The sequence below is a fragment of the Gracilinanus agilis genome, chromosome 4 (assembly GCF_016433145.1).
Source record: "Gracilinanus agilis isolate LMUSP501 chromosome 4, AgileGrace, whole genome shotgun sequence".
In the NCBI taxonomy this organism is placed as follows: domain Eukaryota; kingdom Metazoa; phylum Chordata; class Mammalia; order Didelphimorphia; family Didelphidae; genus Gracilinanus; species Gracilinanus agilis.
The window spans coordinates 293,007,298-293,030,071 of NC_058133.1; the positions used below are offsets into that span (position 1 = coordinate 293,007,298).

General features: G+C 32.6%; 1 protein-coding gene across 2 annotated transcripts in view; it reads right to left on the bottom strand.

Moving 5' to 3' along the window:
- Window positions 1-22,774, bottom strand: part of HMGCLL1 (3-hydroxymethyl-3-methylglutaryl-CoA lyase like 1) — a 216,597-nt gene that overhangs the window by 106,970 nt on the left and 86,853 nt on the right. For both annotated transcript variants that reach the window (XM_044673536.1, XM_044673535.1), the window contains 2 exons: window positions 7,432-7,527; window positions 4,762-4,910 (listed from right to left, as the gene is read on the bottom strand). In XM_044673536.1, coding sequence (XP_044529471.1) covers window positions 4,762-4,910; window positions 7,432-7,527 — 245 coding nt within the window. The remainder of the gene's footprint in view (window positions 1-4,761; window positions 4,911-7,431; window positions 7,528-22,774) is intronic.

Sequence of the window (22,774 nt, forward strand, 5' to 3'; positions counted from 1 at the left end):
TTGGGTGCTATTGGCATCCAGCTCCATATACAAGTGTCTAATTGAGAATTTATCATGTATAAGTCTCCCATTTGAGGTCTCTATCTCAATCTAATAATAGTCTCTACCCTTTCTAATCCATTTTCAATAAAACTGCAAAATTGATATTTTTTAGAAATCTTATCTTTAGTCTTAGATTCATTACTTAGTACTGGTTCCAATGAAGAAGAGCAATAATGGCTAGACATTTGGGGTTAAATGACTTGTCCAGGGTCACAAAAATAGGAAATGTCTGAGGTCAAATTTGAACTCAGGCCTTCTCATCTCCAAGTCTGGCTATCCACTGAGTCTCCTGGCTATCTCTCAAATTGATATTCTTAAAGAATAGGCCTGGATGTAACATTTCCTCTTAAATAACAGTATCTCCGTAATGCTCATAATATAAAACATTAGTGCCTCTATTTAGCAAATAAAGTCATTCAGCAAAATCGGTAATTAAAAGAAAAATTATGTCTCTGCATGCCTATGTTAATAAAGAAAAGATCAAAGAATTAGGAAAAAATATTTAAAAACTAGAAAAAGAACAAATTCAAAATCTCCAACTAAACATGAAATTAAAAATCCTAAAAAATTAAATAAATAAAGCTGAATCTCATAAAGCTTTTAAATTAATAAATAAATTTAGAGGTTGGTTTTATTTTAAAAATCAGCAAAATAGATAAACCATTTGTCAGTGTGATAAAAAAAAAAAAGAGAAGAGAACCAAATCACCAGTACTGAAGATGAAAAGACTGACTATACCATCAATGAAGATGAAATTAAAGCAATGATTAGAAGTTATTTTGCTCAATTATATGAAAACAATTTTATTTTTATTTTTTTATTAAAACAAGTTTAACAATGTGAGTGAAATGGGGGGCAGGGGAGATAATTATAAAAAAATAAGCTGCCTAGACCAGTGATAGTGAACCTTTTAGAAACTAAGTGCCCAAACTGTGCCCTCATGCTGCATGTGAACTGCCTTCTTATCCCAGACATGGGGAGGGAAGAAGTGCTTCCATTAGAATTCTGATCAGGGGCAGGTGATGAGAGAAATGTCCTTAGGTGTACTCGGAGAGGGGGAAAAGAACAGCTCCCGCTGGGCATAGCTTTGTGCCATGGATTTGTTAACACGGGCCTAGACTATCAGAGGAGGAAACAGTACATCTAAATAAACCTATTTTAGAAAAAAGAAACTGAACGGGTCATAAATGTACTTCCTAAGAAAAAAGCATCAGGACAAGATGCATTTATTAGTGAATTAAAACCATTTAATAATTAATAAATTATAATATTAAATAAATTACTTGGAATAATAGTAAAGAAGTTTTAAAAACTCCTTTTATGAAGCAAATATTGTGCTGATATCTAAACTAGGGAGGGCAAAAAACAGAGAGAAAATTACAGACCAATTTCAAAATGAATATGGATGAAAAAATCCTAAATAAAATACTAACTAGGAGAGTACAACAATATATCACTAAGACTATATATGCATTATGCCCAAATAGGTTTATTTATATCAGGAATGCAGAGATGGTTTAATATAATTAAAAATATCAGCAAAATAATTATGATAATATTAATAAAAATTATGATTATATCAAAAGATGCAGAAAAAGTCTTTGACAAAATACTCATTCCTATTTAAAAACACTGGAAAGCATTAGTAAAAATGGTTTTTTTCTTAAAAGTATGTGAAACATCTATCTAAAAACAACAGCAATTATTATTTGTAATAGAGATAAACTAGAAGCCTTCCCAATAAGGTCAGGAATGAAACAAAGAGGCCCATTATCCCCAATACTATTTAATATAGTATTAGAAGTACTAGCAATAGCCATAAGAGAAGAAAAAGTAATTGAAGGCATCAGAATGGGAAAAGGGGCAACAAAAGAATTTCTTTTTGTAGATAACATGATGGCAAATGTGGAAAATGTTGAGACTCAACTAAAAACTATCAATAATTTTAGCAAAATAACAGGATATAAAATAAATCCACATAAATCATCAGCATTTTTATATATTACTAACAAAGTCCTGCAAGAAAAGATAGACAGAAATACTCCATATTAAAATAATCACAGATATGATAAAATGCCTTAGACTATTCCTACCAAAACAAATCCAAGAACTATATGAATAATCATAAAACACTTTTTATCCAAATAAATTCTGATCTAAACAAATAGAGAATTATGGGTACAGCTAATATATTTAAAATGACAATACTACTTCAACTAATATGTTTATTCAAAGCCATCTCAATTTTTACAAAAATATTTTATTGAGTTAGGAAAAATAACCTCTAAATTAATTTTGAAGAACGAAGATCAATAATGTCAAAAGAATTATTTTTAAAAGGGAGATCTAGTAGTACCAAGTTTTAAATTATAATATAAACCATTAATTATCAAAACTATCTGGTACTGGCTAAGAAATAGAAAGGTAGATTAGAGGAACAGAACAGACTCACAACAAACAGTAGTAAAAGATTACAATAACCTTGTATTTCACAAAAACATAGATCTAAGGGGGCAGCTGGGTAGCTCAGTGGAGTAAGAGTCAGGCCTAGAGACTCGGGAGGTCCTAGGTTCAAACCCGGCCTCAGTCACTTCCCAGCTGTGTGACCCTGGGCAAGTCACTTGACCCCCATTGCCCACCCTTACCAATCTTCCACCTATGAGACAATACACCGATAAGGGTTAAAAAAAAAAAAACAAAAAAAAAACCATAGATCTAAGTTTGGGAAGTAAGAAATCACTATTTGGTAAAAATTGTTGGGAAACTGGAAAGTATTTTGGCAGAAATTAGGAATAAATCAGCATCTTATACCATTCACTAAGATAAGATTAAAATGGATATATAAGATCTAAACATAAAAAGAGATATCATATGTAAAGAAGAAGAACATAGAACATATTATCTATCAGATTTATGGATATGAGAAGAATTCATGAGTCAACAAGAGATGGAGAACATTGTGAAAGGTAAAATGAATAATTTTGAGTCCATTAAAAGATTTTGTACAAATAAAACAAATGTTACCAAGATTAGAAGGAAAGCAGGAAATTGGGAAGATATTTTATATACTGCCTTTCAGAGAGAGGTCTCATCTCTAAAATATATAGAGAACATCAAATTTTTAAGAACAAGAGCCATGGCCCATTGGTAAGGGGACAAATGATATGAACAGAAAATTTTCAGATGAAGAAATCAAAGCAATATATAGGTATATGAAAAAAATACTCTAAATAACTAATGATTAGAAAAATGCAAACCAAAAAAATTCTGAGATATCATTTCACATCTATCAGATTGGTAAAATGACAAATGTTGGAGGTGTTGTGGAAAAATGGGGACACTAATTACCTTTTTGGTGGAACTGTGAATTGATCCAATCATTTTGGAGAGCAATTTGAAGTCACACCCAAGAGTTATGAACCTGTGTATACTCTTAGACACAGCAATAGAATTGCTGGGTCTGTTTCCCAAAAAACAATAATGATAAAATAAAGTCATTCAAAATCTGCCTCTGATTTTTTATGCTCCATACTCATTATCCCCTTCATTTACTTTCCAGCCCACCCGAATTTTCTGTTTCCTATCCTTCACTGATAATATTCCATCTCCCATCTCCATGTCAACTCTGATGCCTAGAATCACTATTTCTTGAATGTCTAGCTCTCTTCAAAATTTCAGCTCAGATTTAATCTCCTACGCAAGGCCTTTCATGATACATCCTCTACTAATAATTCCTTAAATATATTCAAGTTCCTCCAGGGAAGGGATTGTTTCATTTTTATCTGTGCATCCTCAATGCCTTGCAAAGGGCTTGGCCATACAGTAAGTGCTTAATAAATGATGGTTGATTATAGTAATCTTTTCTTCTAGTTCAGCTATGTACCCTATGAGTTTCAAAATGATCAGCTGCGTCTATAAAAATGGCTGGAATCCATGGAGCGTTTTGTTTCAGAAAGTACATCATGAATATTACCTCATTTGATCCTCACAATAATCCCGAGAGGTAAATGCTTTTATTTTCCTCATTTTCAATGTGAGATGAAGAAACTAAAGCAGTTAGAGGCTAATTAAGTTGTACATATCACACATCTATCACATACTAAGTCTGGAAGCGAACTCTTGTCTTCCTGACCCAGGACAAGCAATCTCTCCAATGAGCTACTACTTAGTTGCCAAGAAATAATTCTAAGAAAATAAGGTGGATTCCCAAATTCACTTCAGAAAACTAGAGACATTTATAAAGTGGTGGAAAGAAAAATGGATCTCAAGAATAATCAAAACAAAAACTTTATAAATATGATATGATAAATGTGGAGAACTGATTCATAATAGAATATTAAATATAGTGAGAAGGGGCTGGCTTAAAAGTTTATAATAATTATATATATGTACATATACATATATACACATACACACACACACACACACACACACACACACACACACACACACACAGGAGTCCTAAATTACAATTGGAAGGTCCTGAGAGGTCCTAATTGATAGTCATAACAACAATTGCTAACTAGTTCTTCTATCATTGCAAATATTATCTTTAGTAAAGTTTTAAGAGCATTGCATCTCATTTTTAACTCCTACCATATAAAAACCATACTAAACAGTTCAGGAAAAGGGAGCTTTAAAAAGGAGAGACTTAAGAAGAAAACTATTTGGGGTGCTTCAATTCATAAAATATAGTTACTTGCAAAGTTTCATAAATACCCTCGCACTGGAACATTCATATGCCTTGCTGACTTAACAACTGCTTCAAACCTCTCCATGCTTTCTTCGATAGAACAATTAATGTTCTTCTTACTGAATGACTCAGATGCTGCCCCAAACACTGACACCTCCGTGGCCCCAGCTGCAATCTGTAAAACAATTCAGAGGCAAAAATTTGAGACCTGACAGATGCCAAGCAAGTGACATTAGAAGGAAGAAATAAAAGCAAAGATTTATTTTCCCTAAATATTTGGTATGTGATCATTCTCTAACATCTAGCATTTTTAATCAATCACTCTGACTTATGACAATTTTATGAATGGTAATAATTATATAATTATGAGGCTACAAAGACACTTTAAAAGTTTTAATTCATATGTGTTTCTTCTAAGCAATATTTTGCCTCAGCAATATCACAACTGAAATAGGGAAAACACAGTGCTTTAGTTAAAATTTTTGTTTGCAACAAAAACTTTTTTTAAATCAAATTGTCCAGAGCTAGAATATTAAAAGCCAGTCTCTTTTCTTCCTATGCTCAAGTAACAGCTATCTCTTAACAACTTTTCCTTTTATGAGCTCTCCAAGTCTTCTTTTCTTTGCTAAAGAAAAAGCTTTTCTTTTTTTGTTTTAATTTGTTTATCTTACATCTTTACTTCTACATCAGCCCCTTTGTTTGCCTCCTGATCTGATCCTTTCGTTTATCCTTAATTACCAAACTAAAAATAATTTTCTCTCATCAGTTATCACCACATCTATCTTCTGGGCCCTCTACTGCCTCGCCTGAAGTCTAAATGTTTATTTCAAGATTCCAACTTAGTTTCATGGGCTTGGTCATTTCCCTCCCTATTTTTATTCCTTTTCCCATTCTCTTATCTACAATAATTTATATTAATAATATATTATAAGTAAATATTTATTTAATAAAATGTCAGTGAAAATGACTTATTTTCTCAAAACTTTTTTTCACTATAAATGCAGGCATCTTCAATGCTTAAATAGTTGAATCAATTTCTCAACCACTCTCCCTTCTCTTACTAATATTACAACTACACTCCATAAAGTCAGGCTTTAAAAACATACATTTATGTTATTTTCTTACGTTTCTCCAAGTTGTGACCATTAACTTTATCAAACAGTAACACAGAAAATTCAAAAAAATAGTATAAATAATTAATTAAAGAGACAAATACATAAATATCAAAAGTGACAGATCATTTTTTTCACATTAAATTCAATCCTCTAGAAGACACCTGCAATTTGGAGATGTATGAGGAACAGGAAACTAAGTATGCCCAAAATAACTACTCTCAAATCATCTTTGGGCCCTATTCACAACTGTATTAACTCTGTTTTAGCATATAATTCTAAATACCACTGATTATCTTGATTCCCAATCTCTATGGTGTAGAAAGAAGAGAAGGCTAATGGGAAAGGAATGGGTAAAGGGAAGGAATAGAAAAGCTTAATGAGGCTGACACAGAAGTACAGTACTATGTGGTTGTTTCAGTCATGTCTAACTCTTCATATCTCCATCTGTTTTTGTTTGTTTGTTTTGTTTTTTGACAAAGATGCTAGAATGATATTTGCCATTTCCTTTTCTAGATGAGGAATTGAGGCAAACAGGATTAAGTGACTTACTCAGGCTCACATAGCTAGTAAGTGTTTGAAGCCAGATTTGAACTAAGGAAGATGAATCTTTCTTACCATAGACCTGGCACCCTACCCACTTCGCCACTTATTTGCTTCATGCTTTATTGTAGAGGAAAATGCAAGCTATCTAGAATCAGTGAACCTCCGAGCAAATATTAGTTCTGATACTAACAGCCTGCATGACTTTGGACACGCCATATCTTTTCTGCTTCAATTTTCTATTGTGAAAAAAATTAGGGAACTGCATTCAATGAAAACTTGAGATACCATCTATCTCTAGAACTAATTGTTCTAGTGTACATTACAATGTGCTTATGGTTCTAATATTGAAATCTCTTGAAGGAAGGATTTTTTTTGGAGTGGTCTGAATTGTACAGATGATTGCTCAGATCCATTTTAGCCCGCAAATTCTGTAATTCTGTGCTTGAAGAGAATTAAGAATAGGTTAAATGATGTTTCATGATTCATGTTTAGGAGATGTAGTATGGAGAAAAGAGCTTGCTGCAGAGCCAGAAGAACTTTCTTCAAGCACTTCCTCTGCCACATACTTGCTTTGTGATCTTGAACATTTTAGTTAGGCTATCAGTGTTCTAGGCAAGTCTCTAAGATTGTGTAAGCTACAAAGAATTGTTGAACCTCTTTAATAAAGTAAGTTACCTAATTGGGAATTTCTTAAACTAATAAAAATCCCATGCCTAGTCAGTGTCTTTATCTTATATTTTTTTAAAAAAACAGAAGAATATGCAATACATTTTGGAGCAATTTCTATTACAGAAGGGAAGTTAAAGTAAAAGCCTTGACACTTGAAGGTGAACCTTCATTTATCTGAAAAAGGCATTTCTGTGGCATACTTCACTCCTTCACAAGCCTGATAAATGAGGTGTTACTGCCTAAACAGCATGTTAGCTCAGTTTTCCTGAGATATACATGTGGGATGTAAGTATCATATGGCCTTAGGGAATTTGCTTGATAAAAGGGAAGTTATATTATTTAGCCCAAATAGAAATTAATATTACTTACGGCACGATGAAAACCCTGAAGATTAGGAGTGAGCACAGGATATCGAACACCAGGGTACTGATAGATGCCTTTCATTACTTCTGTTTGATCTGCCATCTTCAACATATAATAGTGAATGTTTTATTTTTATTATCATCTAGGATTTTATATTTACTTTAAATTATAATATTTATTGTTATTGTAAATAAACAATGAAAATCAAATATCTGTAATATCTGAAAACTTGTACAACAAACTATATTCTACAGGAGAGGTATCAAAGTCACAAAGCCCAGAACCAAATTATAATATAATTAGGAAATATTTAATAAAATAAATTAAAATACAATACAATGTAGGTCATGCTAATTTGTGTTTTTCAAGTCAATATGTGGTCCTTGGGAATCTATTTCTATTTGAGTTTCATACCACTGGATAGGATCCCAATAAAAATGGTATTGAGTACTTTATTCACATAATAACAACAGTAAAACATAAGCCCTTTAGATTACTTTGAATCAGGTGCACAGGTACAGAATGTTGTACAGGATCATATTAGCAAATATTTGGGAAGATAAAGGACCTTAATGGACATGGGACTTGATATTTGGGAATGCAAAAGGACTAGAAGAAAAACTGAGACCCAGTTCTAGTTCCTGCCAATCATAATATCTAGCTTCTTTCTATTATTTTATAAATTGACATAAAAACACAATATCCGATTGTACTACCAATTATTCTCCACCTATGATTTCAATTTTTATTGTTGTTCACACCAATAATTTCAATGATCCAGGAGCTTTAACAAGGGCACATTTGGTTTTTCCCAAACCTAAGCTAACACCAGGAGCTTTCAAAGATCAGACCAGGAAGACAGAATCATACTTCACCCTCGGTAAGAATAGTTGGGTTTATTGAAAACTTGCAGACCATCAGTTTGAGATCTTTAAATGATATATTAATTAGAAAATGTATCATCAAGAACAATGGAAGGAAAATTCCAAGGAACATTATGGCCAACATTCAGAGCTTGTAGATAAAATAATAATATTTCAGGCAGCTAAAAGGAAGGGATCCTAGTACTAAAGATTCAGTCAAGATCATGTAATATTTAGCATCCATTACCAAAAAAAAAAGTTGAAAAATTATATTTCTAAAAGGCAAAAGCATAGGCTTACAAAGAATAACTTAACTGGCAAAATATAATATAAAAGAATAATACTATAGGGGGAAAACAGACCTTAAATGAGCTAAAAGGATTTCCACACAGTCCTGTTGAAAAGGCCACAATTGAACAGTAAATGTAAAATGTAGACAAAGCAATCATAAGGGTTTAACTATGATAAAATATATGTATATGTTTTTCCCTTGTCTGTATATGTATATATATGCAACTAATATCATAGGGAGTCAAATACAGCAAAGCTCTTAGGATAAGCAGAAGATAATAGGAGACCAGGGTGGGAGAGAGATAAAGGGTAAGAGAAATCTCACATAAAGAGGGTACACAGATAAAGGGATAAACAAACAAAAAAGGAAGGGAGAAGAATGAATGGGCAATACCTGGACCTTCACTTTCATATTAACTAGTCAAAGTGGGGAAGACTATATTATAATATACATATTTATATATGTATAACTATATATGTACATATATATATATATATATACACACAGTGGAGGACAAATACATTTCATTTAGGAAAATTATAAAATAAACTTTAATCACAGAAAGACCGTGATTAGGGGTTTAAAAGAAATAAATGTAAAAAACACCAGTAAATTCTAGTTAAAGGAAAGAGAAAAGTGGCAGGAAAGCACTGAAACTAGAGAACTGGTACATTCTCCTTGCTCACCACTTTCTTAATCTTTATAAATGAGGAATGAAACAAAGATTGGGAAAAGTAAATGACAATAAAATGAATGAAGATAGCAGAATGTATTAGAAATCAGAGCACAGATTATAGATAGATAGATTTGGATGGATATATATTCATGTCTACATGTATATACACTGTTTATAAGAAACATGTTTTAAACAAAAAAATCTACACAATTTAATTAAGGGATAAAGCAAACTCTGTAATTCTTCATCTAAAGTTTAAATGGCAGTAGTAGTAATCATAATTTCAGACACGACAACCAAAAAATTGATTTTGTTAAAATATTTTAACACAAATCATATTATGATGAATAAAACCACAGACAATATCAATAATAAAGATATGTGGCATGAAATGCATGACATGGAATTTAAATAGCCTCATATCAAATAAATCCAAAAATCTCAACTACTGGGTTAAGATCTAACTATTCAACAAAACTAGTTATTAGATTTAACAACATTCTGGAAGAAACAAAGTATAGATCAACAAATTCTGAAAGAGAGAAAAGGGTGACAGAAATGTACATTAAGGATATCATTTTCAGAGTGGTTTGTAATGTGGATTAGAGAGAGAACTGAGCTAATGTAGGAATCCATTGGCTTAAGGAAGAAAGATTAAGTAAAAGGCTTTTGCAATAATCCAACGAAAATATGATAATGATGTGAACTAGTGTGTTCCACAACAATTAGAGTGTTGGCTATGTGATTGGAAAGAAGGTAAAAGATATTAAAATGTTCTCTAGTGAAGCAGGGGGAATGACAAGATCTGGGAATCGTTTGAATATGTGAAATAAGGTAAAATGAGAAACCAAAGACAATTACAAGATTGCCAAATGTGGGAATCTAAAGGAACTTGGCCAACTAACAGAAATAGAGTTAGTTCAAAAGATGGTTGGTTTAAGTGAAAGAGAATGAATTTAGTTTGGTATAATGAATTTGAGATCCTTAAGGAAATACAGTAGAAATAACCAGTTGATAGTGTCAAGAACAGAGAAAGAGCTAGGAAATGAGAAATATAAACATATACACATATATGTTTGTATATTTATGCATTTTACATATAAATATATGCCCAATTATATAATATATGTGTGTATTATATATATTCATTATAATTATGTTGCTGATTATTCTAGTATTTAAAACAATATTCCAGATGTAGACTCTTGAAAGATACAATGGCAAGAAGTGAAGATAGTATTTTAAATTTGTTCTGAATCTTAAAGAGTCCAGTTACACTATTATATTCCTTGTTGATAGATGAACATTTTTGTCCAATATTTTTCTTATAGCAATATTTAAAATCCCTCTTTTGGTTGAAAGTCCATTTCTTATTAATTTATTTGGCTTAAGGTTTTCTAATTATAACATATAGGCTTATAGCTAGAATAAATTGCTTTTCTGGAATATACTTTTACATACTCTTCTATGACATTTTACAACTGAAATAATATTTATTCACATTTTTCAATTTAAATTTTTTTAAATTTTATTATACTTTCTTTTTTAGATTATACATATAGATACAACTTTCAAAAATTGTTTTCTGATATTTTGCAATTCATGTTCTCTTCCTTCTTCTCTCCTCTCCCCTTCCTCTACCTGGCAGATAATGTGATATAGATATGTGTGCTATCATGCAATACATATTTCCATGTTTGACATGGTATGAAAGAAGATGTTACAAATAAAAGAAAAAACTCAAAAAAAAAGCAAAAAAAGGTGTGTTTTAATCTGCATTCAGACTCCATATATTTCTTCTACGGTAGTGGGAACCCTTTTTTCATCATGAATCTCTTGGGAATTGTCTTGGATCCGTGCACTCATTGCTTTATATTTTTAGGTTACTCTCCTAGTCACTTGTAATGTTTGTTGTTGGCCTGGAAATTATTCAATTTAAGCTGTATAAAATGTTAAATTTGAATAATGAATATTTTCCCCAGGTAGCAATGTACTTAATCCACTTCAATAGTATTTGTTGCATGTATTTATAAGTTCCAGACAGCTTCCTTGTTTTTGTTTCCTGAATTAGGCATATTGTTTAAATATTATTTTTATTGTTCATGTTCCCTGGGACACTGGTGAGTCTCAAGTTGGATCTGGGCATCCCATTGTTTTTAGTTGTATCTAACTCTTTGTGATCATATTTGGGGTTTTCTTAGCAAAGATAATGGAATGGTTTGCCATTTCCTTCTCCAGTTCATTTTACAGATAAGAAACTGAGGCAAAAACAGTTTAAATGACCAGCTGATAGTCACACAGCTAGTCACTGTTTGAAGTCAAATGTGAAGTCAAGATTAGTCTTCCTGTTTCTATATGTTGCACTCAATCCACTATACCACTTAGTTACACCATTTATTTTTAGTTTAAATACCAATTTGATGTTATTTTAATATTGTTACTTGCTGAATCTTTTTATCCTCCAGTATTGGTGTGTTCCTTTTCTGGAAATATGCATTTTAGTTCTTTAAACAAACTGTCTAGCATGGGTTAATTCTAGGTTGAATTGATTCTGATTGAATCATTGAATAAGTCTAGTTTGAAATTAATCTGATTCATATGCAGTTCTATTTTTTCATTTAGGGACTTCATTTCTTATTTGAGGCATCCTCAGACTTCTTGTTATTGCTTCATCTAATTTCTGATTTACAGGCAGTTCTTTTTTTTAATGGACTTTATTTCTTATTTGAGGTATCTATCCTAAAACTTCTTGCAGTTGCTCCATCTTCCGAATATTCCCCAAGTTCTGTCTTTCATCTGACACTAATGTGCCCCTTAATTCTTGTACCTTTTGCTTGTAGAATACTTTTAATTTATCTTGCATTTAGCTTGTTTGGAAATAATTGCTTTCAGGTTGTCTCTTCCATCAGACTGTGAGCTCACTGACAGAAAGGATTACCTTTTGCTTTTCTTTGATTCACTACTGTTTAACATAATGTGTGACACAAAGTAGATGCTTAATAAATGTTACATTTCATGATATTTGTTAAGAGAATTTTTTATTCTTTTGATATTTAATTTATTCTTCCTTCAGCAGTTATAATCATTTCCAATAATGTATCTGCTTATGCATTTATTGAAACATTTTTTCCCTTCATAACTTTGATGCTTCCACCTTTTCCCTTGTATTCCTATACTCATTTTCTGGGTCCATTCTTCTTTTCTGATGAACAGACAACTTCTTAAGCTTGTGTTATGTGATTGCCTAAGCTTTATCATACTGCAAGATACAGGTTCTGTTAGCCTAGCTGTCCACTCTAAATAACTTTTGGTGGGACAGGATTGATATCAAATGACACTGATTTACCATTTTCTCAGACTTGGCATAACCAATAATCATAGCATTCTGCTTCATTTTTCCTTCCTTTCTCCTTTCCTTCAAAGGGTTGTACATCTTAGGATAAATGGCAAGGAACAGGTGTGACTGAAGATCTGATAAGTCCCTAGCCTAGGATAAGGTGATAGGCAAATGGCTGCATGTTTTCACTTCCTCTTCTGGTCTCTCCACAGAATCAATATCTATCATTTTTACAAGATGGAACAGAATGAGATGTGTATGTGGACTGTGGAAAGTGTATGTGTGTATGGGGGGAAGATTTTTCGGGTAAATTCACTTTAGCACCAGATTGTTCCTGTGTTAGGGCTAGCCATGCCCAAACTTGACAATTTGTCTGTCTTTCTGCCATGAATAAATGGAGAGTATTGAGGGAATGGCACCGAGCAAGCATTCTAAGTATTGGAGTTTTCCCTTATTCGCTAATAATTTTACCAATCATTCCCACCTTAGGGATTTAGTTATACTATGTTTGACACATATATCTCCTATGAGGGTGAGGTTAGAAACTCAAGGACATTTGGAAAGAGTGCCAGATTTGCTATTTGATCACCAATGATGTTATTTTTCATAATTGTACTTTCAACACCTGATGAAATGTCTTTTCCAAGAACAATATTTAATAAATGTTTGCTGAATAATTTTATGAGCTGTTGAAATAACAAAGGAATAACAATATAAATAATACCAGTAGTAGAATGGTAGTAGTAACCACTGCTTTCATTCTGAAAAGATAGAATTAAGTCCATTTCCAAATATCAATCGTGTTTTCAAGAAAAAGATAAATAAAAGTAGATGATTATTATACCTATGTTCTAATATTCTTTTTAATTTTAGATAGCTATCCATATTTATTTTTTCCTACTTCAAAAAGTTTTCATGAAGAATTTATTGATATTTAAAAGAATTAGATGTACATGAAAAGTATAATAGGAAAGTATTTCATAGTACCTCATGAACCATTCACTCATCTTTGAGTTTGAATGAAGTACCGGTGTTAAGTCCCTAAATGACATAAAGGCCAAAGGGGAAACTCAAATCCAAATGCAAGGATTGAGGCTCAGATATCAAAAAAGGAATAAATCATACTACACACTACTCAGTCAAACCCTTATTTATTATGTCTTCATGAAGAACTTGATGAACTAAACAAGTAGAGTTGTCTCTCCCGGAAAACAATAAAGGCATCCAGAAGGCAAATTATGAAGTGGTATTTCAGTGGGATTAGAAAATAAGCAGAGTTGATAGTAACCAAATTACCACATCATAAAGGCTGAACTCTGATAGCCACTAAAGATACCCTAATAGAATTATAATAACTATGTTAACTATGAGATTCTATCCTAGGATCCAACCACATTCATTGTTTTTTCTTCTAAAATAGCTGTATTATAACAGATGCAATACATAATTATGTTCAGACTTAATGTAGGCAATAAAAGCAAGCAATTTCAAGAGTCTTAGGATGTTCTGATAGGATATAATTTTATTACAATGCCTAAATAAAGCAGGTTTCAATTAAGGACATAAAATCCTGGTTTTACAATTCCTTGCTCTTGTGGGTTTACGTTATGCTTCATTCTTGATGTTATTTTAATGCCTTAAGTTTAACCATTATTTAAACAATAATGAAACTATGACCTGACAGAACTGTGTTTTGACATTTTAGCATAGCTTCTCTACATCTGCTTTGATTTACCAGTTTTTAACTTTTACGTGGAGTTTTCATTAGGGATCATAAAAAAATTCCACATAATTTGGTCCTTAACATGTTTAGCCATCATCTTAAAATTACAATGTCATCTTCATTGCAATGCTGTTGACTTTACTTACTGTGCATAGAGTATACAGAGATTATTGCTATATCCCAACAAACTTTCTTTGGTCTAAGTCTGGGACTGGAAGTGACTACATCCATGCTTAGTCTACAGATTAAACAACAGCAGGGCTGATTTAGTCACTTCAGTCATTTTCACCAAAATCAAGTGCCACAGCCATAATATTTGTTCCACATTATGAAGAGGCTAGTAAGGTACCTTGAAGGAGTTAACTTACATATCTTACCATGTTTAAATTTATCAGTCCATCAAAGCCCAAAGTGTTTCATTACATTTGAACTGGCAAATTTTCCATAGATTTGGAAATGTTCAGTGGTCTGGCATCTACATATTGTACCTGTTTCTGTACTACCATGTATTATTCTCAATTATTTAATTTAAATTTTTTTCTGATATTATGAAGAGATAAGCTCCTTGTGCTCAGGAGAGAAAGAGAGATTTTTAATTTACCTTCTTATCTATTCAAGTTTAGTTCAAACTTGGGCTAATAACATAGTACTTTATAAATGCCATTTTGCCTTGAATAGGCTTGATTTACTGTTTGGGTGTTACATGATAATGCTTCATTATCTTTCTTAAGTTTCTCTTTAGGAGAGTTCAAATATAATAAGGAAAAAAACTGGAGATCCTCTATTCCAAATACCATCTAATATACTAAAATCATAAGATTCTAGCTTTAGGGCTAGACTCTACAATACCCTTAATAAAATATCAGTTTATCCCTATTGAAATATTACTTTTAAAGGGGTTCTCATTACCGAAAAAGCAGCTCATTTCATTGTTACACAGCTCTAATTGGTAGACAACTAATTCCATTTTATATTAAGCCAAACTCTCCCTCCTTCAAACTTTGATACACTTCTCATATTTATATGCTTTGGATAAAAACAAAAATCTAATCCCTCTTCCATATGAGAGTCTTTCAAATATGATTTAATTACCAGTAGGATACAAAAATGATTATAAAATCTGCTTAAAAAGTCACATTTTATGAATTAAGTAAACTATGCATCAAATATATTTTCCAAGTTTCCCTATGCAAGATTTGTTCCTTAAGTCAATTTTCACAGATGTCTCTTTTCCACATTGTTCTTTGAATCCTTAAATCCTTGAATGTCATGTTTGGAGGGGAATGAATCTTGAACCTAAAACTATGATGACAGAACCATAAATGTATAGAAGTGAAGTTTCAGCAGAAAAAAAATTTAACAAAGTTAGTTTGGTAAAACTTTATTGTGTGGCCTTTTATTTGGGAGGAGGGGGGAATCCAATGTTATACAATATTTATAATTATCAAAAGTAGCAACAAGCTTTCTGCAATTTTATTTCACTTCTATGATTTGTGATAGAAGGTTCAAATTTATTTATGCCTTCCTTTTTGCATTAATTTTAAACGCTCACCATCCTTATTGACAATTCCAATAAGTTAATATAAATACTGCCTATAGTGTTTTCATGTAACTCTTCTATTTCTTTTGCTTCTTGCTGAACATCTAAGAGAATCTGAAAAGATCCATAAAACTGAACACAGAAAAAGGTCTATGCTCCAAAAGTTTATCTAGGCCACACAGAATACACAAATCAGTATATAAATACCATACAAACATATTGATCATTTTTCATGTTTAGGTTAATATCTTATATATTTTTAATTTTAAAAACTATTAAGTTAAGACTTAAGAAGAATTCCCTGGGGTAAATAAAAGACTTAGACTGAAGAAAAAGGATTATAAGTGTCCTCATCCCACCCACCTAGTTTGGGAATGTAGGAATTTCAAGCTGATTCAATATGAACACTTAACAAGTGAAGCAAGGGGTCAAAGGTCTCTGGTAAAGCTCAAGAGAAGAAAATGAGATTGAAAATAATATTTTCAGTTTTACATAGTGTTAAGTTTTTTGGTGATTTTTTTTGGAAGTGAGATTTGAAAGTTATGCTGAGCAAGCAAACTATGCTTTATATATCAAAGTAAATATTACTAAAAAATAGCACTTTTATTAGGACTATAATAATAAAAATGTCAGAGCAATAAACTTTTGGTCTTTGGATAATTATTTTTAAAACTGTAGCAATTTAAATGGAATGAGTTGGTTATCCAAATTCTGAAAACAGTTATATCATCAACTGGATTTTTAAACAGATTTAAGGTTATTTTTTAAGTAAAAAAAGATTTTCTCAACTTACACTATTTAAAAAACATGAAATTAATTATTGGGTAAACACGATTTCAATTGTAATTTTAAAATTCTGATAAAATGAGATATAGCTAATAAAAAACAGTCTATAATTAGAGTTCTCAATGCACTCCAACCAATTTGTTGAGAACATAAAATATTTTATGAAATGAAGAGTATAATAGAGCAAAGCCTCATTTAGATTTGCCCTTACTAGTGTAATATACAGAATATATTCAGAAATCCTCTCCCTGATTCAGAAATCCTATCCCTGATAATTGGCTATGAGAAAGAAAAGAATTGATGACCCAGCCAGTTAAACATTTACTGAACACCAATTATGTGCCTGCCATGCATTTTGCTAAGTGCTAGGGAAACAAAAAGAGGCATATAACAGTCCCTGCCCTCAAGGTGTGCTCACAATTTAATGGGTTAGACAAGAAGGACAAATATTTACAAATATACAAAATACAGGGTAATTAATTAATATAGGAAAGGCACTAGAATAGGAAAGGCACTCGAATTAAGAAGAATTGGGAAAGGCTTCCTGTAAAAGATGAAATTTTAGTAGGGATTTGAAGGAAGCCAGGGAAGGCAGTAGGCAGAGATATGGAAGGAGACCATTTGAGACTTGGGAGACACTGAGAGAAATAACTAAGTTGCTGTAATAAAAGAGAAGAAAGTATGAGATTCTTTTCCTCCTTGGCCTGTGAGAGACAATACATACATACATACATATATATACATATATATATGAATGAGTATTCTAAACCCTTGTGGGTATAGAAGATTGAAAGATCAGAGGTCCCACCATCAAGTGAAGTATGTAATCTAGCAATAGCCATAAGAAACTGGAGGTGACCAAGTGGCAGCCTTGAGTTGGGTGTGTGATAGCACCCTTGAGAACCTTGCTCAATCAATAAAAAAAAAAAAAAACTACAGAGTACTAGCTGTAGTCTTCTCCATGGCCAGCACCAGAAGAGAAGAGGTGAATTGCATATTATGAACAAGAATCAACAGAGAAGTCTTCTGGCCCAATGGAGAAACAGTTTGACTCTCCAAAAATATGGCTCGACAAAGCAGTAGCTAAGTAATCAGCTTAAAGGAATCCTACAGAAGACTTATTTCTCCACTTACACCTCATCCTAAAAGGAGTCAGAACAATAACTTACAGATTAATTTATACTTTACAAAGACCATGTCTTCCTGCTAGATTCAAGAGAACTTCAAGAACTGGGAGTCTAAAGATCTCTTTTCCAGACCCTTATTCTTTCTGCATGAAGATTACTAACATTTTACATTAAGAATAGCAATACTTTATATTACAATCCCCCCCAGTCTTGTTTTAGAAGCCACGGGCCCTCAGGCTTACCCCTAAAATTTTGAAAAAAGTAGTAAGCCACCTTCTAGTGATCCTAACTTGTAACTGAGAGTCCAGCTGAGCAAGTAGCTTAAAAAAAAGTGATAAAGATTTTATTCATGTAAATTATGGTCATTATTTCAAGAACACAGTAGATACCAAAAAAGTTTATACAGAGTTGAGTTCTAATTTCATTTAATATACATGCTTTCATTTGCAATTTATCCATCCATCAATCAATAAATCAACATATATTGAACACCTACTATGTGTCAAGCACTTGGAATACAATAAGAGGTAAAAAACCATACTTTCTATCAAGAAGCTAATAGGCTATTGATTGAAATGTTCCAAACGAGTTAACTTTTTTTTCTGAAAAGAGAAAGATTTTCACACTTTTAATATTTGTGCTCTAAGTCAAAGCCAAGAAATTGCAGAGAAGAGAATGATAATGAATTATTTACTGTATATTTTCCATTGTATGTCACTTTCTCATCTCCAGAGGTACTCATGATTCAGAAATAAATGAGGAAAGTACGAAATTTTATTTTTTAACCTCTAAGATTTTATTTTATCATGACCTCTAATATATGGAATTAAAATCACATCAAATAAAACCAAATCAACAGATATCTATAGAACACTTAATGGATACACAAAGCACAATTCTATATGCTACCAGGCATACAAAGATTATGAGACTGTTACCTTCAGGACTCATCCCTCATAGTTTAGATAATGGAAGAATTTGGGGATAATTTTCTCTTTTTGGTTGTTACATTTTTATTTATCTCATTAATTCTTTCCTAATTATATTTTTAAAATTAACATACTTCTCTGCAAAGTTTCTGATCTCTTGTGACAAAAAGCAATATTATTTCTCAGCACTTCTTTGTTTCCTTAAATTGTCATCTGGAAGTAGGCAAAGGCATTGGAACTGTCAAATAGAATCTGGTTCTAGCTTCAGTGATAGCATGATAGCACAGGATTCCCCTATAATGTCTTTCTGACCAGTTGCCTCAATCTGTTTCTGATTTGAGAGTTCCTGAAACTGCTGCTAAGTACCACCACTTGCAATGCGTCCAAGAGGGTTCCAGGACAGTCTACATCCATACATCATAGACCTCTTTTTCTGACTTCCAAGGTTGGCTTACGCTGGAAGCCCATCTCACCCTGACCTTTTCTAGGCTCTGCCAGTCCAGAATTTGATTTGAGGTGCTATTTTAAAGTTGTTTGGAGGGGAATGGTAGGAAAGCTAAGCTCTAGTGCTTCTTCTACTCTGCTATCCTGGCTCTGCCTTCAGATATCCCTCTCTAATAATATCAAGTAATAGTGACTATTTAAGTTTTATTGAGAGGTAGTGTTATGTGCAGATGCAAAGCATGGAATCCCTGCAAATCCCTGGAATTCTGGGTGAGGCTATCCCTGTACCTTTGCACGGATTCCATGCTTTGCATCTGCACACAACAGTAGTCAATAGCACAATGGACAGGAAGACTGGCTGGGATTCCAAAAGACCTAGTCCAAATCTATCCTCTAACACTTCCTCACTGTGTGACCCTCAACAAGTCATTTAACCTCAATTTCCTAGCCCTTAATGCTCTTCTACCAGGGAACCAATACAATTCTAAGGCAGAAGGTAAGAATTAAAAAAAAGAAACCTTATCAAAAGTATCCCCTTAAAAATTATAAACTATTTTAGGGCATGGAATATGTCTTATCTAAATGCAGTCCTCCTGAGTCCTGGTGATGGAGATTGTTGGTGCATTGAATTGTAATAGTTAAGTTGGAAAAGGAGAATTCTGTTTTTAACGTGATGCATTTCAGATGATATTTAGTTCAGGATATCCCAAGCAAATTCTCAACTCTCTTCCCATTCTAACTCCATGTATCCAATCTGTTACCAAGTTGTGGTATTTATTTCTGCATAATATCCCTTGCAAAAAATAATAATAGTATCCCTTTCACACAATCACCATCCTGGTTCAGGTCTTTGTAAATAGATTATTACAAAAGCCTTCTGATTACTCTCCCTACTCTTAATACATCCTCCACCTTGCTACAAAAAGTGATTTCCCTAAAGTACAGGGCTAACCAGGCCAACCTCTATTCAATAAAATCAAATGGCTTACTCTTATTACCATGATCCCCCCCAAAAAATGCTACTTGCTTTTTAAAGCCCTTTGTAAACAGACTTTTTCTAACTTTACAATCTTCTTACAAATTACACATTTACACATTATTCTATGATCCAGCAAAAATGGCCTTCTTGTTATTCCTTCCATATATCTCTTAATATTCTTCCTCTACTCTGTAGCTGTACTCCTTGGCAGAATGCAACTGTTCGTGGTATTATACTGCATAACCTATGTTCTAGACCAGTGATTTACAAACTTTTTTGATTACCACATAAATAAAACAAAAAAAAAACCTTCTGAACATTTACCTCTAATATGTGTTTATTTACTTATTAAATTATTTGTGAATTATATATATGAAAATTGTGTAATGTATCATATACAATATAAATATATACAAATACATTTAAAATTAGATAAAGATGACATTGCCAACATATTTTGTGTATTTTTTTTAACATGACAATTTTTCATTGGCCTGAATCAAGGGACTTAAGAGTTCTGTGCTGATAGGAAAGTGGGATTGGAGGAGAAAGAACAGGAGCCTGAAGGTGCTATGGATAGAGGTTTCTGGGAATATCTTACCTTTCCACCTGCCTGCTTGAAGAGCAGCATTTCACATAACTATCCAATATAAACTATAATAGAATTAGTCAGAGAAAGGAGAATAACAGAGCTAAAGCTAAACAGAGACAGCCAGTCTTATTTGCCTCTACACTTTTAATATTTTCTTTGCCTGTCCCAGTAAATCATCTTGAAGCTCTCTCCAAACAAGAACTACTTCTCTGCTCCACTTGCCTCCCTTCCAGCTAGCACCTCATTTTGAAATTACTGCTCTACCCAGCCTGAAGTCTTCACTACACTCTAAATGGGCATGTGTTTTCCTGACGTTGTGTCTTTGCTCACACTCTTCCAGACACTAAAATGTTTTTACTTCAGGTTCCACCAGTAGAAACCATCCCTCTATCCATCAAAGTCTACCACTAGAGATATCTCCACTAAGGAGTATAAGGAAGAGCTTATGCTGAGCATAAGCTGAGGCTGGTGAGGGGAACAAAAGTCAAAAAAAAGGAATTTTTGAAGCTAGTTGCTAGTAGGGGGAAGGACTAAAGAAGGCATGGAATCTTTGCTTAGAGTAGATGACACAATAACTGACAAGAGAGAGAAAGCAATAATTCTTATTTTGCTTCTGTTTTCCCTGCCAAAGAAAATGAATTGTATAGAAGAAACAAAAGAATAAACGTGACTAGCAGGTAGTTGAATTATAAGAAAAGTAAGAACAGAATAAAAGAGCATCTAGTTCCCCTGATGAAGTTACCTTGCCCCAAAAGGAGAATATTATTAGGGTTAAAAAAAACTGAGAGAAATAATTATTGCATCACTATCAGTAGTATTGGGAAATCACAAAAAGAGTGAAGACTGGAAATCACAGAAAAAGACTGAAGATTTGAAAATTGTGTTCTTATTTTGAAAAAAAAAAACAGGGAGGGTGGGGAGGAAGAGAACAGAGTCTACAAACTATGTGATATGGAGCTTAATTTGGATTCTTAAGAAAATTCTAGAATGAATTATGAAAAATGCAGTTAGTTAGCAGCAATGCAATGACTGAGGACAACTCTAAGGGATTTATGAGAAAGAATGCTATCCACATCCAGAAAAAGAACTGTGGGAGTAGTAACACAGAAGAAAAACAACTGCTTGATCACAAGGGTTGATGGGGATATGATTGGGGATGTAGACCCTAAATGATCATCCTAGTGCAGATCTCAATGATATGGAAATAGGTCTTGATCAATGACACATATAAAATGCAGTGGGACTGTTCATTGGCTATGGGAGGGGGTGGAGAAGGGAGGGAAAGAACATGAATCATGTAACCATGGAAAAATTCAGCAAAATGTATAAATGCAATGAAGCAAACTCTTAACATTATAATCAATTTTCTTTTCCAGTGGACCTCCCTGCTACAAAGGGATAGAAGCATCTTGTCATGTCACTTCTCTGGTTCCATATTTGTTCTTTTGTAGTTGCTCATTCCATTTATATTATTGTAATCATTGTAAACAATGCTTTCTTGGTTCTTTTCATTTTATTGCGCATATTTTCATGTTTCTATACTTCTCTGTGTTTACTTTATTCTGTTTCTTACAACACAATAAGTTCTCATTACATTCATGAAATACAATTTGGTTAGATGTAACCCAAATTAGTGTATGTCAGAGTGGTAGAATCTCTACAGTTTTGCACATTTGTTCCACTCTATTTGCAAAATTTCAAATTATTTTCCAGAACTGTCATACAAATTTACAGCTTCTCCAACAATTTATTCATGTATCTATCTTTCCACAATCCCTCTAACAAGGCCTATTCCCATTTTTTGTCTTTCTTTGCCAGTTTGCTCAGTACAAGGTAAACTTCCAGTTATTTTGATTTATATATCTCTTATTATTATGATTTGGGACATTTTATACAGTTATTAACAATGTGAAACTCATTTTTGATAACTGTTTTTTTCTTGGTTTTCCTGGTCTTTCATATCCTTTAACATCTATCTATTAAGGATTACTTTGTCCCTACATCTTATACTAAACCTTTACCAAGTTATCAAATATGAATATTTTCCCCACTTGATAACTT